General features: G+C 48.3%; 1 protein-coding gene across 1 annotated transcript in view; it reads left to right on the plus strand.

Moving 5' to 3' along the window:
* The first annotated feature begins 4,932 nt into the window (after positions 1-4,932).
* The window catches only part of SPATA21 (spermatogenesis associated 21), a 31,709-nt gene continuing 21,893 nt past the window's right edge, over positions 4,933-14,748 (plus strand). The window contains 5 exon segments of the mRNA XM_060295416.1: positions 4,933-5,061; positions 6,717-6,857; positions 8,729-8,920; positions 12,359-12,504; positions 13,040-13,088. Coding sequence (XP_060151399.1) covers positions 4,933-5,061; positions 6,717-6,857; positions 8,729-8,920; positions 12,359-12,504; positions 13,040-13,088 — 657 coding nt within the window.

Consider the following 14,748-nt stretch of genomic DNA (forward strand, 5'->3'; position numbering starts at 1 on the left):
CACCAGCAAGGGTCCCAGTTTTCCACATCCTTGCCAATACTTATATTCCATTTCCTTTGATAATAGTCATTCCATTGGGTATGAAGTTAACCTCTCTTTACGTGAATTGATTTAACTTCTAATTTCAACTTTGCTCCTTACCCTGATTCTGCACAGCAAAGAAGAAATTGAGAAGTGAGATTTCTTCCTCCTAGTTCTTTGTTCCTAACTCATTTTCCTAAAGTCCTGGAGTGGCAGAGACAGAAGTCCCCTTAGAAGCTGGAGGGGAGAGATGTTGAGATGGGAGGGGAGAGCACACTCCCACACTGACAATCTTGTCCCCTCACATTCTCATCATTCTGTTTACATGTCTGCTCTCCCACTAGACTGCAAGCTTCTTCTTTTTTTCTTAAAGGTTTTTTATTTTATTTTATGTGGACCATTTTTAAAGTCTTTATTGAACTTGTTACAACGTTGCTTCTGTTTTATGTTTTGGTCTTTTGGCCATGAGGCATGTGGGATCCTAGCTCCCCGACCAGGGATCGAACCTACACCCCCTGCATTGAAAGGCGAAGTCTCAACCACTGGACTGCCAGGGAAGTCCCTAGACTGCAAGCTTCTTGGATGCAGGACCCTGTCCCTGCCTTTGTGAATCCCTGTGTTCAGCAGCACAGGGTCTGGTACAGAGTAAGTGCTCAGTGAATGAATGGGTAAATGAGTGTGTGTGTGTGCGTTCATTTGGTTACATCCCAAAGCCAAGGGGCAATTTGGGAATGAGGCACTGTGTTTCCTCTTTCACACTGTCTTTGCATCAGTATGTGCTGCACAACAGTAGGGGAAAATAGGGTATCCCAGGAGTAAAGCACCTGGACCCTTTGAGTTGGAGAAAATTTCAGCTGGGAGAGCATCTAGGACCAGCTCTTAAGAGCTAAACTTTGGGATAGCATCCACCATCAGCACCAACATCCGTCACTTCCTTTCTGGAAGCCAAGCAGTGTGAAGGTGGCCCACGGTGACTGTTTTTATTTATTTATTTATTTATTTATGGCTGCGTTGGGTCTTCGTTGCTGCGCATGGGCTTTCTCTAGTTGCGGCGAGTGGGAGGCTGCTCTTCGTTGCAGTGCGCAGGCTTCTCATTGCCGTGGCTTCTCTTGTTGCGGAGCACTGGCTCTAGGTGCACGGGCTTCAGTAGTTGTGGCACGTGGGCTCAGTAGTTGTGGCTCGCGGGCTCCAGGGTGCAGGCTCAGTAGTGTGATGCACATGGCATGTGGAATCTTCCCGGTCCAGGGCTCAAATCTGTGTCCCCTGTCTTGGCAGGTGGATTCTCAACCACTGCATCATCAGGGAAGCCCACGGTGACTGTTTTGGGCCTCCCCATGAAGCTGCCCCTGGTAGGACACCTTCCTCTCATGAATCTGGAAGGGAATGCTCACTCCGTGCCAGGGGGCAGCCAGGTTTTACAATGTGTTCAGAGCACTTCCCGTTCAGTTCAGTCTAACAAAGATGGGCATTGAACATCGACTATAGGCCAGGTGCTGGGTGATGGGACCACAGAGATGAGGCCCCCCCAGCTCCTGCCTTCATGGAGCTAACAGAGAGGAGGAGACAGAGAGAATGCGGAGTGAAAAGTGCTATGATGGAAGAAACTCACAGGGGGATGTGGGAGCGAAGAGAAGAGAGATCCCACTCAGCCTGGGGGCAGTCAGGGAAGGCTCTCTGGAAGAGGTTACCTTGACACAATAATCCCTGTGAGGTAAGCAGAGCAAGGATTTGTACACAGATGTTCACAAGAGCATTATTCATAATCCAAAAAAGTGGAAACAACCCAAATGTTTATCAACTGATGAATGGATGTACAAAATGGGGAATTCCCTGGTGGCCTAGTGGTTTGAATTCCGGGCTTTCACTGCCATGGCTCAGGTTTAATCCCTGGTTGGAGAACTGAGACCCCGCAAGGTGCACGGTGCGGCCAAAAAAAAAAAAAAAAAGTAGTATATTGGCCATAAAAAGAATGAAGGGTTGACACAAGCTACAACACAGATGAACCTTGAAAACATCTGCCCAGTGAAAGCCAGTCACCAAGGACCACATAGTGTATGATTCCATTTAAATGAAATGTCCAGAATAGGCAAGTCTATAGGGACAGAAAGATTAGTGGTTGCCTACGGCTAGGGGTGGGGTGGGAGGACTGAGGTGATGGCTAAGGGGTGTGGGGCTTCTTCTGGGGGTGATGAAAATATTCTAAAATTGGAGTGAGGATTGTCCAATTCTGTGAAGATACTAAAAGCCATTGAATTGTACACTTTAAGTGGAGGAGTGGTACAATACATGAATTAAATCTCAATGAAGTTGTGAGGAAGAACGTGCCCTGAAAGGGGGACAGAGTCTCTATTGGCCACCCACCCCCCTCAATTCTATCCTCAGATCCCATGCCTTTCTGCTAGGGGTGGGGCTTCCTCTTCTCATCTAGATTCTCACAGAGGTTGTAAGCTCCAGATGGGGATGCAGAGGGGGCTGGATCCCCTCTGGAGCCTCTGCCCCCTTAAAACTCCAGCTTGTGGAATACTGGGACCTGAGAATTCTGAGGTTGAGACTGCGCTTTCTGAGGTGGAGACGATGGGGGGGGTGTTTGAGGGTCTGGGAGGGGGGCAGGTTTCCCCCAGATGGGTCATCTACCCCTGGGGCAGGAAGGCTCAGAGGAAAGGGGAAGGCTTAGGGAGCCCTAATGGGAGAGAAGGGAGGAACTCCAAGGAGAGAGAGAGGGGCTCGGTCACAGAGCTGACCTCCTTGTGCCAGGTGAGAGCCTAGGTCCTTTGGGAGGCTGGAGCTGCACCTGGAGTGGGGGTCACCTGGGAGCGGAGGCTTGTTTGCATTGTGGGGATACAGGCCCAGAGGGTAGGGCTGGAGGGTAGGCAAGGTTGGGAGGAAAGGAGAAGGGAGAGGGGATTCGGGTCGGCAGCTGTTAAGGGTACCTCCCCTGTGCCCCTTGTAAACAAACTGTGAGAGCTACCAGACCCCCAGTGTATCCCCAAGGCCTGATGTCACATGTCTGTTAAACAACTGGTGATTGCATGGGTGAGTGAGGGAATGAATTAAGCTTCTTTGGAGGCAAGATAATGTGGTGAGATAAGCAGTCTTGGGAGTCACACAGGCCTGGGTTTGAAGCCGGTTCTTCTGCAGATTTGCTGTGTGGTATTGGACAAGACTCTGGGCTACCCTGAGCCTCCGTTTCCATATCTTTAAAACAGGGCTGAACCCACTGACCTCAAGGACAGGGTGGTTAGAATACCGTTGGCAAACGTGCCCAGCAAACAGAACGTTCCTCCATGGATGGTGGCCGGTCTGTCATGATTTAAAGTGGAAGAAGCAACATCAAGATCCTCAAGGTCTCAATGAGGGGGTAGGATTTACCCTTAGAAACCAGTTAACAGTGAAGAGAGGTCCGTGGCGTCTCCGTAGAAAGGGTGTTGATGTTGCCTCAAAGGAATTCAGAGGCCGGAGAGAGGGCTAAGGTGGTTGGAAGCTTGGAGAAGAGGTGGGAGCTTGAAGGATGGGGTGGGAGGTGCTGGAGAAAGAGAGAGAAGTGGGAAACGAGCAGAGAGGCTGGGGGATCTGCAGGGTTAGGATCGCAGGAGTCTGCCCAGATTAAAACAGAATGTTGTGTAGGGTGTGGCAGTACAGCCAAATAGGAGGTTGGGTAGGAGAAGCAAAAATAGAGACCCTAGGGGCTTCCCTGGTAGCTCAGTGGTTGAGAATCCGCCTGCCAATGCAGGGGACACGGGTTCGATCCCTGGTCCAGGAAGATCCCACATGCCGTGGAGCAACTAAGCCTGTGCACCACAACTACTGAACCTGTGCTCTAGAGCCCGTGAGCCACAACTACTGAGCCTGCGTGCTGCAACTACTGAAGCCCACATGCCTAGAGCCCCTGCTCTGCAACAAGACAAGCAACCACAATGAGAAGCCCGCGCACCGCAACGAAGAGTAGCCCCCGCTCGCCACAACTAGAGAAAGCCTGCGCGCAGCAGCAAAGACCCAACGCAGCCAAAAATAAATAAATGAATTTATTAAAAAAAAAATGACCCTAAGAAAGGCTTTAGAAAGGGATGTGTCCAGGGCAGGGTCAGGGTGCTTTGGTGAACTACCTATTGCCATTGGTGACTTTAGGGCCCCCAAGACAGAGGTTCCCCACTCCTATTCCTTAGCTCCAAGAAGAACGGAATTTTCCTCTATAGCAGCAGCAGCCGTGACACTCTTGGGCTCTCTTTATTTTTGTTTTGTTCTGTTTCTGGCTGCGCCGTGCAGCATGCGGGATCTTACTTCCCCGACCAGGGATTGAACCCGCGCCCCCTGCAGTGGAATCGCGGAGTCCTAACCACTGGACCGCCAGGGAATTCCCTCTTGGGCTCTCCTTAAAAATGCATCTTAGGATATTAAGGGCTCTGAGAAATCCTGCAGGAAAGAGCCTATTTCATTTTAACTCAGCACTTTCCAGACACATTTGGCCTCAGAACCCTTTTTTTTTTGTGGTGTACCTCATGGGACCAATATCCCCAAGAACACCTGTTAGGAAATGCTGCTGTAGGGAAAAGTGTGTGGGTTTTGGGACCCAATAGGCCATGGTTTGATTCCTGCTCTGTGACCTATTTGGTGTTGGACCTCGGGCAAGTCACTTTGTTTCCCAGAGCCTCCTTTTCCCCAGAGTCATCATGAGAATTGGGGAAAATATGTGGGTAACGCATGTGGCTGGCTCTCTGGTCTTGCTGCATGCCTCTCCTATGCCAGGCCTGGTCCTACCTCTTCCCCTGAGCCAGGCTCTCTGCATGACAGACTCCATGTGGGCTGCTGAAGAGGCAGTTAGGTAATGGGCTTGGTGGAACTTTGATTGGATTTCTTTTCTGGGAACACAGCATTTGATGCTCCTCACTTGGTACCCTCGTTGGCCCTGGCACAATGCACAACAGAAACGCCCAGATGTACGTGGAGGGTAGGACCAAGGCTCCAGAGGCCCAGCCGAGTCCTGGCCTGAGGACTGCCAGCAACAGGGCTGGTGTTGAGCCCACCATATCAGAAGTCAGCCAGGTAGGGACCTGCATCTCTACTCCCAGCAGCCACCTTTCCTTTCCCCTGCCCAGGTTTCCTTCCCTCCCCAACTTCTTTAATTAAGCCTCTATTACAAGTGGCACAAAACTCAATTCAAACTGGATTAGGCAGGAATGAGAACACATCAGCCTGTGTAACTGACAAATCTACCTGTAGACTTCAGGTATGGCTGGATCAAGGTGCTCAGTGAGTGTCTCTCAGCTCTGCCTTCCTCTGTGGCATTCCCAGGCAGGCTTTCTCTGCAAAATGGCAAGAATTGCCCTGGCCACTCCAGGCTTAAATCTTCCCATCTTACATCCTCTGGCTTAGCATTCCTAACAGGAGGAGAGCCTCTTTGCAATAGTTGAAGTCTCTGGTATCAGTGTCATTGGCCCAGCTTGTAGTCATGTTTATCCCTGAACCAGTCACCATGGCAGGGCAGAGTGGCCTGGATCTCTTGGTATAATGGAACCGGAGGTGGTACTCAGCTTGCTCTGCTGAGCCGCGTGGGCCGAATGGAGACAGTAAGTTTCCCATAAAAGAATGTTGGCTTTGTTATCAAAAGAGATGCTGGCTGGGTGAGCAAAACAAGAATTGCCTACTTACTTCCATGGCCTTTAGCCTCCCTGTCCCTTATATCCTTCATTCCCCCGACAGCTGCTCAAAGCTTCCATCCATGACCCTCCTCATCCCCTAGCCTGCAACCTAAGCTCTCGTTGCGCCTCTCGGCCTCTTTCCATCAAAAAAAAAAAAATTTTTTTTAAATGCCAAGTGGCATGAATTGAAGAGCACAGAGAAGATCTTCCTTTCTGTGTCCCCAGAGCCAAAAATGTCACCATAAAAATAGTCAACACTCCCTTGGATTAAGTATCACCCTCTCCCTGTAGCCTCTGTTATAAATCATGGCTTCTCCTAGGCCCCTGGAGAGGGCCTGAAATGGGGGTCTTGGAAGGAGGCTGGGGTAAACATTCAGGGCTTCCTTTACCTGCCCATTTATTTTTCCAATGTGCATAGTCAGGGGGTCTCAGTGCCACCACTTAACCAGCTGTATGACCTTGGGCATGTCACTGCAGCCCTTTGAGCCTCATGGGCTCATGTGTGTCATGTCGAGGATTAACTGAGTTAAGTCCCTGGAGGCACCTGACACTGGCCCTGCCCCGTGGTAGATGCCCTTAGTGTTGGCTCACAGTGAAAACTTGTCTTATCAACTGATTGAGCCAGGTTGCCTGGAGTTTGCTGACTCAGGCGAGGCTTGGAGCTGCCTCTAAGTCACTGACTCAAGGTCACCCAACTAGAGAGTGATGGGCATCAAAACCCAGCTCCAGAGCCTGAGCTCTGAAGTAGCGGAAATTGTGGAAGCCTCTCTTGGAACTTGTGAGGGTCTTGAAGTCCCCCAGGGCACTCTGTCAAGTTGTCCTCAGTGGCATCCCCTTGGCCCAGGTACTACTCTGGACTCCAGGTTCACGCTGGAGCCATCGGTGCTGACCGAGCCTCTCTCCCCCTGCCCCTTGTCTCCTCCTTGCCTCTCTCCAATGTCTTCCCCGGTTAGGCACGGGATCTCCCCGTCCTGGAGGCCAGGACGATACCAGAGAGTGGGAGAATCCCTCCAGAATGGGCCAACACTTGAGCCAGTACCATGGGCATCTTCGTTCTAGGTTGTGTTTACAGATGCTGAAGGGATAGACGGTGGGAAGCAGCCCTCATCAGAACCAGGAGAGCCAGAGGACGGGCCCAGACACAGAGAGGCATCAGAGGAGGGGTATCCAGAGCTCAGCACCCAGGAGCAGATGCCTCCGGCGGGGCCAAGGTGAGCCAGGGGCTTCCCAGAGAGCAGCTCCAGGAGAGAATCCCCTGTGACTCACCTGGTGGTGGGGGAGAGGAGGGACAACTTCCAGGCTAAGGTGGATCCACCAAGTCACAGCCCCTGTGACAAGTCACAGCCTCTTTCATAGCATGAATCACACTAAATAATTATTCATGTCGACCTTTTGTCTGAGCTCCCCCACTAGACCACAAACTTCTGTGATGTGTCTTGTTCAAGGGGCATTTATGTCTTGTTTAACCTCACATCCCTCATGCCGTGGACTCTGCCTGTAGCAGATGAGCAATAAATACGTATTCACTGAATTCATAGAAGAATGAACAAAAGAGAGGCTGAGAGACACAGAAACACACATTTATGTGGAATTATTGTTATTACTTTCTAAATATCGTATATATCTTTAAGCTTGCCTACAGTGAGAATATATTCTTTTTAAAAAGAGAAAATGGAGGGGCTTCCCTGGTGGCGCAGTGGTTGAGAGTCCGCCTGCCGATGCAGGGGACACGGGTTCGTGCCCCGGTCTGGGAAGATCCCACGTGCTGCAGAGCGGCTAGGCCTGTGAGCCATGGCCGCTGAGCCTGCGCGTCTGGAGCCTGTGCTCCGCAACGGGAGAGGCCACAACAGTGAGAGGTCCGCGTACCGCAAAAAAAAAAAAAAAAAAAAGAGAGAAAATGGAGAGAGAGCCAGAAAGAGGCAAAGTGAAAGACTTGGGAGACTGGTCAGCTTATCATTTAAATTTGATTATAACCAAAAACCTCTAAATAATCTCTTCTACACGATAAGTTAGGGGAATCAATCAAAGCCAGGTGTCAGCACCCCTGAGACAGGCGTTGCGCACCGTGCTGGCAGAAATAGAAACCATTTCCACACATCTGCTTACACAACTTGGCAATTTGTTTAAACTGCTTTAAAACTGTCTTTACCCTCATCTATTTCTAGAAATATCTAGGAAATAAGTGCATATTCAGGCAAAGTTTTATGCACAAAGATTTCCACATTATTTTAAATGCTAAAAAATTGGAAATGCCAGTGTGCACTAAATGCTCACAATAGGGGGATGGTTAAGTAAATTATGATTTTCTATAAAACAGAGAATTTTAGGGGACTTCCCTGGCGGTCCAGCGGTTAAGACTCCACGCTTCCACTGAAGGGGGCGCAGGTTCAATCCCTGGTCAGGGAACTAAGATCCCACATGCCACACAGTGCGGCCAAAAAGTAAAAAAAAAGAGAGAGAGAGAGAATTTTATACTTTCATTAAAAAGCATGCTTATGAGAGATTTTTGGCATGGGAAAAATTTAGATTATACTGTTAATTGAAAAAAGATTGCAAAATTGTATTCGCAATACAACTAGGTAAAATTATGTAATAATTGAAGATGGTATTTAAATGAATCCCCATTAAAAAAATGTATGTATATCCTTAGGAAGAAGCCTGCAGGAAATACTCCGGAATATTAAAGTGAGATCAGATAGGTGCAGATTCAAATCCGGACCTGCCAACTTCAGCTTAATGACCCGAGGCTTAAGTCTTCCGACCTCTCTGAATCTCAGTTCTCCCTGATCTTTCTTTTTTTTTTCTAAAAAGCAATAAGTAATAATAAAATATTAAATCCTAACTCTCTTAAACATTGACCTCAAAGTGTCTGTGATTGGGGGAATTCACATTAGTCCTTTATTCTTTCTCCTAGGCATTAAGTTATGCACCTATGGTGTGCCGAGCCCTGTGCGGGTGCTCTGGGAACTATGAAGAAATATAAGAATGTAAAACTCTGCCCCAGTTTGGGAGCTGAGGTGTCCCTTTGTCTGTTCTCCCCAGGATGAAGCAGTCATATTTGGCCCCCACAGGAAGGGCCCGGGGAGCTGCAAGCAGGCCAGAATCAGGCCACGCCAGGAAGTGAGCTGGAAGTGCTGCCCTCCAGGGTCCCTGCAGCACAGGAAAGGCTGCAGCAGCAGAGCTCATGGAAGGAGACCAAGGACCAACAGCGGAGCCAGCAGAACCTAGGAACTGTGGAGGGTCAGTTCCCCGAGAGCCGCCAGGTAATGTCCATGGAGACCTGGGCAGGAGGGTATGGAATGACTGACCCACAGGGGAGGCGAGGGAGCAGGGAATTGGTGGAGGAGATGATGGGGGGTTCTGTGTAAAATTCAAATCGGGACATGCTGGTTTTAACAAAGCTCAGACAGCTTTTCACGAAGATGGCGCCGAAGGCAAAGAAGGAAGCCCCTGCCCCTCCTGAAGCCAAAGCTAAAGCAAAGGCTTTGAAGGCCAAGAAAGCAGTGTGGAAAGGCGTCCATAGCCACACACACACACAAAAGAAGATCCGGACGTCACTCACCTTCCGATGGCCCAAAACACTGCGGCTCAGGAGGCAGCCCAAATATCCTCAGAAGAGCCCCCTAGGAGAAACAAGCTTGACCACTGTGCTACCATCAAGTTCCCCTCACCACCGAGTCAGACATGAAGAAAATAGAAGACGACAAGGGACTTCCCTTCCTTGTCGGAGTGGCGGAGTGGTTAAGAATCCGCCTGCCAATGCAGGGGACGCGGGGTCGAGCCCTGGTCCCACGTGCTGTGGAGCAACTAAGCCTGTGCGCCACAACTACTGAAGCCCGCGCGCCTAGAGCCCGAGCTCTGCTACGAGAGAAGCCACCACAATGAAAAGCCCGCGCGCCGCAACGAAGAGTAGCCCCTGCTCACCACAAGTAGAGAAAGCCTGCGCGCAGCAACGAAGACCCAACGCAGCCAAAAATAAATAAATAAAAAGAAAACAAAAGAAAGGAAAATAGAAGACAACAACACACTGGTGTTCATTGCAGACGTCAAGGCCAACAAGCACCAGTTTAAACAGGCTGGGAAGAAGCTCTATGACATTGACGTGGCTAAGGTCCACACCCTGATCAGGGCTGATGGAGAGAAGAAGGCACATGTTTGACTGGCTCCTGACTATGATGCTTTAGATGTTGCCAACAAAATTGGGATCATCTATGCTGAGTCCAGCTGGCCAATTCTCAATATAAAAGTTTTCACTATAAAAAAACAAAAACAAAGCTCAATTTTTTTTTTTTTTTTGGCAGTACGCAGGCCTCTCACTGCTGTGGCCTCTCCCGTTGCGGAGCACAGGCTCCAGACGCGCAGGCTCAGTGGCCATGGCTCACGGGCCCAGCCGCTCCGCGGCATGTGGGATCTTCCCAGACCGGGGCACGAACCTGTGTCCCCTGCATCGGCAGGCGGACTCTCAACCACTGTGCCACCAGGGAAGCCCTCAATTTTTTTTTTTTTTTTAATGCTAGGATATTCTAGCATCTGTTTCTTAGCTGCTGAGCACTATGGGACCCTGCAAGATGTGGTTAGAGTATGGTACCTTTTCCAAACTTATTTGAATGTAAAATATCTTTTAATTTATTTTTATTTTAAGATTTAAGTTTTTTTTAAAAAAACAAACAGCTTCAGTGAGGTATAATTGACATACACTTGCGCATACTTCAAGTATACAATCTGATGTTTTGGACACGTGCATACCCACGAAACCGTCACCACAATCAAGAAAACAAACACATCTATCACCCCCCAAAATTTTCTGTGCCCCTTTGTCATCTCTCTTCCCATTCACCCCCAGCCTCAGGCAACCACTGATCTGCATTCTGTCGCTATAAATTTGTTTGTATTTCCCAAAATTTTCCATAAACAGAAACATACAGTATCCACTCTTTTAGTCTGGCTTCTTTAAATTATCATGATTATTTTGAGAGTCAGCTATGTTAATGTGTGGATGAATGCTTTATTCTTTTCACTGCTGAGTAATATTCCATTGTATGGATAGGTCACAATTTCTCGTCCTACTGTATAGCACAGGGAACTATATTCAATATCTTGTGATAGACCATATAGGAAAAGAATATGAAAATGAATGTTTATATATGTATAACTGAATCACTTTGCTGTACAGTGGAAAGAAACAAAAACCAGTTTCTTCATTCTTTCATCTATTGATGGACATTTGGTTTGTTTCAACTTTTTGACTACTACAAATAAGACTTACAGAAACATTCATGTCTATATGTACATGTACTTTCATTTCTCTTGGGCAAATAAATGCTTAGGAGTAGAATGGGCCATATGGTATTTGTATGTTTAACTTATTAAGACACTGCCAAACTTTTCTCCAAGGTGGTTGTGCCATTTTACATTCCCATGAGCAATGTATGAGAGTCCCACTTGTTCCACATCCTCCCCAAAACTTGGTATGGTCAGTTTTTAATTCTAAGCATTCTAATAGGTGTATAGTCGAATCTCACTGTGGTCTTTATTTTCATTTTCTTAATGACTAATCATGTCAAGCATCTTTTCATGCACTTATGGGCCATTTGTATATCTTTGGAGAAATGCCTATTCAAATACTTTGCCCATCATTTTAATTGAATTAGTCAATTTATTGTTGAGTTGTAAGAGCGCTTCATATATTCTGGATACGAGACTGTTATCAGATCTACGATTTACAAATTTTTTCTTCCATTCTATGGATTGTCATTTCACTTTCTGACCTTTTTTTACAAAACTGGGTTTTTTTTTATTCTTGAGTTTTGAGAGTTCTTATCTATTCTGAATACAAGTCCTTTATAATATATGTTAATTTGTAAATGTTTTCTCCCAGTCTGGGAGCTGTCTTTTCCATTCTCTTAACAGTGACTTTCAAAGAACAGAAGTTCTTAATTTTGATGAAGTCTAATTGATCAGCTTTTTCTTTATGGCTGTGCTTTTGGTATTATTTCTTAGAAATTTTTACTCAACCTGAAGTCACATAGGATGTTCTCCGATGTTTTCTTTGAGAAGTTTTATTGTTTTAGGTTTAACATTTAGGTTTATGATCCACCTTGAGTTAATATTTTGCATATGGTCTGAGTGATGGATTGAGGTTCATTGTTTGCATATGGCTGTCCAACCATCCCAGCACCATTTGTTGAAGACTATCCTTTCTCTGCTGAGTGTGCACCTTTGTCGAAAATCACTTGACCACATATGTGTGAGTGTCTCTACTTTGTTTCATTCATCTATTTGTCTATCCTTATTCCAACACCACACTGTCTTGATTATAGCAACTTACTAAAGTCTTAAAATCAGTTCGTGTAAAAATCACCTTTGTAGGGAGTGCCGTGAAGGACTCTGGTTCTTTGAAACATCCCTTGGGAAATCTCATTTGAAGAGGATCATCTCACTTTCTGCAGGCTCCCATTCTACCCGCACAGAGAAGCCTGGATATGACTTTGGGCAGGTCCTGCCTCTTCTGGGCCTCAATGTCCTCATCCCTCAAAATGATGGGAAGTGGGCAACCTTCTAGGGGTGCTGGGAGAACTCAGTAAGATAATGCTTGCAGTGCTTGCTTGAGTAAGAGTTTGACAGCTGGTCTCTGGTGAGTGTTGAGGGTCAACTGAGAGCCAGGATGGGGCTCACCATCTTGATGTCCTTGTCCTTGGCAGGACCCAGAGTGTCAGCCCTTCCCAGGTCACCTGGCCGCCAATGAGTCAGACATAGTGCAGCCAACAGAGCCTTGTTGCTCCTTGGACAGCTGTGGACAGCAACTGCGGGACAAGCCCCCCAAGGAAGTGGACACCCCACCCATCAGGTCACAGGGCGCTCTGCCAGAGCCTGGCTCAGGGGGACATGAGGACAGTCCCCAGGAAGCAATGTCCCTAATGCCCACGGCAACTCTGGAGGAAAAGATGGCCCACTCTTCCCCACCATCTATGCCAAGACCTAACACACCCAAAGAAAGGTAAGGCATCCTCTGATGGCCCCCCACCCCACTCCCTGACCCCAACAAGACTGCTGTTGTGCTAAGCTACAGGGGAGGTGAATTCTAGTCCTGACAGCTCCTGATATGATGTAGAACTTGGTCAAGTCATGCCCCACTGGGCCTCCATTTCCCCAACTGTACAGTAGCTCTAATACCAGAATTCTTTGTTCCACGGGCCTATTCTTCAAGAGCCATGTCCCCACAGGGGATGTGAGGGTATGAGGAGCCCGTCTGGGATTAGAAGGCCAGGGGAACTAAGCTGGGGCGGTGGACCTGAGTGTCCTGGGGGCTGAGAGAAGGAGTGTGCAAGGGGCAAGCCTTGAGCCGAGCCCCTCCCTCACCTGGGAGTTCCTCCCTTGTTTAGGGACAAGGCTGTGGAGATCCAGGCAGCACTGGGGCCTGTTCCTCCACCTGTAAGTAGAGCCACAGTGGGGATGGGGACAGGGTGGGCTGGGGATCAGGAGGATGAAGGGGGCAGAGGCAGAAATGGGACAGTATTTGGAGTCAAACTGGGGAAGGTGTGAGCGTGTGCCTGTGTGTTTGCATGAGTGTGCACATGTATGTGCATGCGTGTGTGTGTGTATTTGCACATGTGCATGTGTGTGCATCTTGGGTGGGGGTCAAGGATGCTCTTACACTCTAGAGTCCTTGGATTCACCCCAGGTCATGGCTTTTTCCACATCAGCACGGATTTCTTCCACCCATTTGCTCTCAGTCACAGCACACAACCCAAAGCTTCCCTGAACACCTGGGAGGCTCCCATCCCCCTCCCAGCCATCCCCACCTCTGCCAACTCTGCCACTTCCCAGTTCTTTGATTTCATTGAGCAACCTGTGAATATACAGTCATCGTCTGCCTGGTGGAATGGTAGGTTGGAAAAAGAGGAATCAAAAGAGCCTTTAGGGAGTATAATCTACAAAAATATTGAACCACTATGTTGTACACTTGAAACTAATATAATATTGTAAATCAACTGTACTTCAATTTAAAAAAAGAGGCTTTAGGTTTGGGGCCTGAGCAACAAGTGGTGTCATTAACCAAGGTGGTGACACTGGGGAAGGAGCAGACAGGAAGAACCTAAGGTTCTGCTTTGGTCATGTCCTAGACACCCAAGAAGAAATGCCAGGAGGACGTCTGGAGTGAGGAAGGACAGAGAAGTCAGGATGGGAGATGTAAATGTGAAAAAAATGGGGATAACATCTAGGAGAGTGAATACAGAGCAGGAAGGCATCTGAGGACAAGTCACTGGGTCTCTACCACATTTAGAAATGGAGGGACTTCCCTGGTGGTGCAGTGGTTAAGAATCTGCCTGCCAATGCAGGGGACACAGGTTCAAGCCCTGGTCCGGGAAGATCCCACATGCTGCGGAGCCACTAAGCCCATGCGCCACAACTACTGAGCCTGTGCCCTAGAGCCCGCGAGCCACGACTACTGAAGCCCATGCGCCACAACTACTGAAGCCCGTGCGCCTAGAGCCTGTGCTCCGCAATAAGAGAAGCCACCGCAATGAGAAGGCTGTGCATGGCAACGAAGAGTAGCCCCCGCTCGCCTCAACTAGACAAAGCCCACGTGCAGCGACGAAGACCCAACGCAGCCAAAAATTAATAAATAAATTAATTAATTTTAAAAAAATGGAGCAAGAGCAAGGAATAGCCAGCGAAGGAGGCTGCCGAATACTCAGGGAGGGAGCCAGCTGGCGAGAGAGCGGGAGTCTGGAGAAGAAGGCGTTTCCAGAGGGATGGAGTGGTCATCTGGGTCTATCACCAGTCAGTGGTAGGCTCTGAGGAGGGCAGAGATCTGACCACCGCCTTGCAAGGGTCTGGTTGGGGCGTGGTGGCAGAAGCCGGACTGGAGATAGGAGGAAAGTGGAGATGGAGTACAGCCAAATCTTTCAAGGAATTTTGCTCTAAAGGAAGAGCAGAGAACTGGGATGGTAGTTGGAAGGCTTTGTACTGTCGGGAGAGTTTTTTCTTTTAAAGAGGGAAGATAATACAGCATGTTTCCATGCTATGGGAATAATCTGGCGGAGAGGGTAGTGCGGATACTTTAGGAAGAGCGGGTGTGTGGTGAGAG

Source organism: Globicephala melas, chromosome 1 (assembly GCF_963455315.2).
Source record: "Globicephala melas chromosome 1, mGloMel1.2, whole genome shotgun sequence".
Lineage (NCBI taxonomy): Eukaryota > Metazoa > Chordata > Mammalia > Artiodactyla > Delphinidae > Globicephala > Globicephala melas.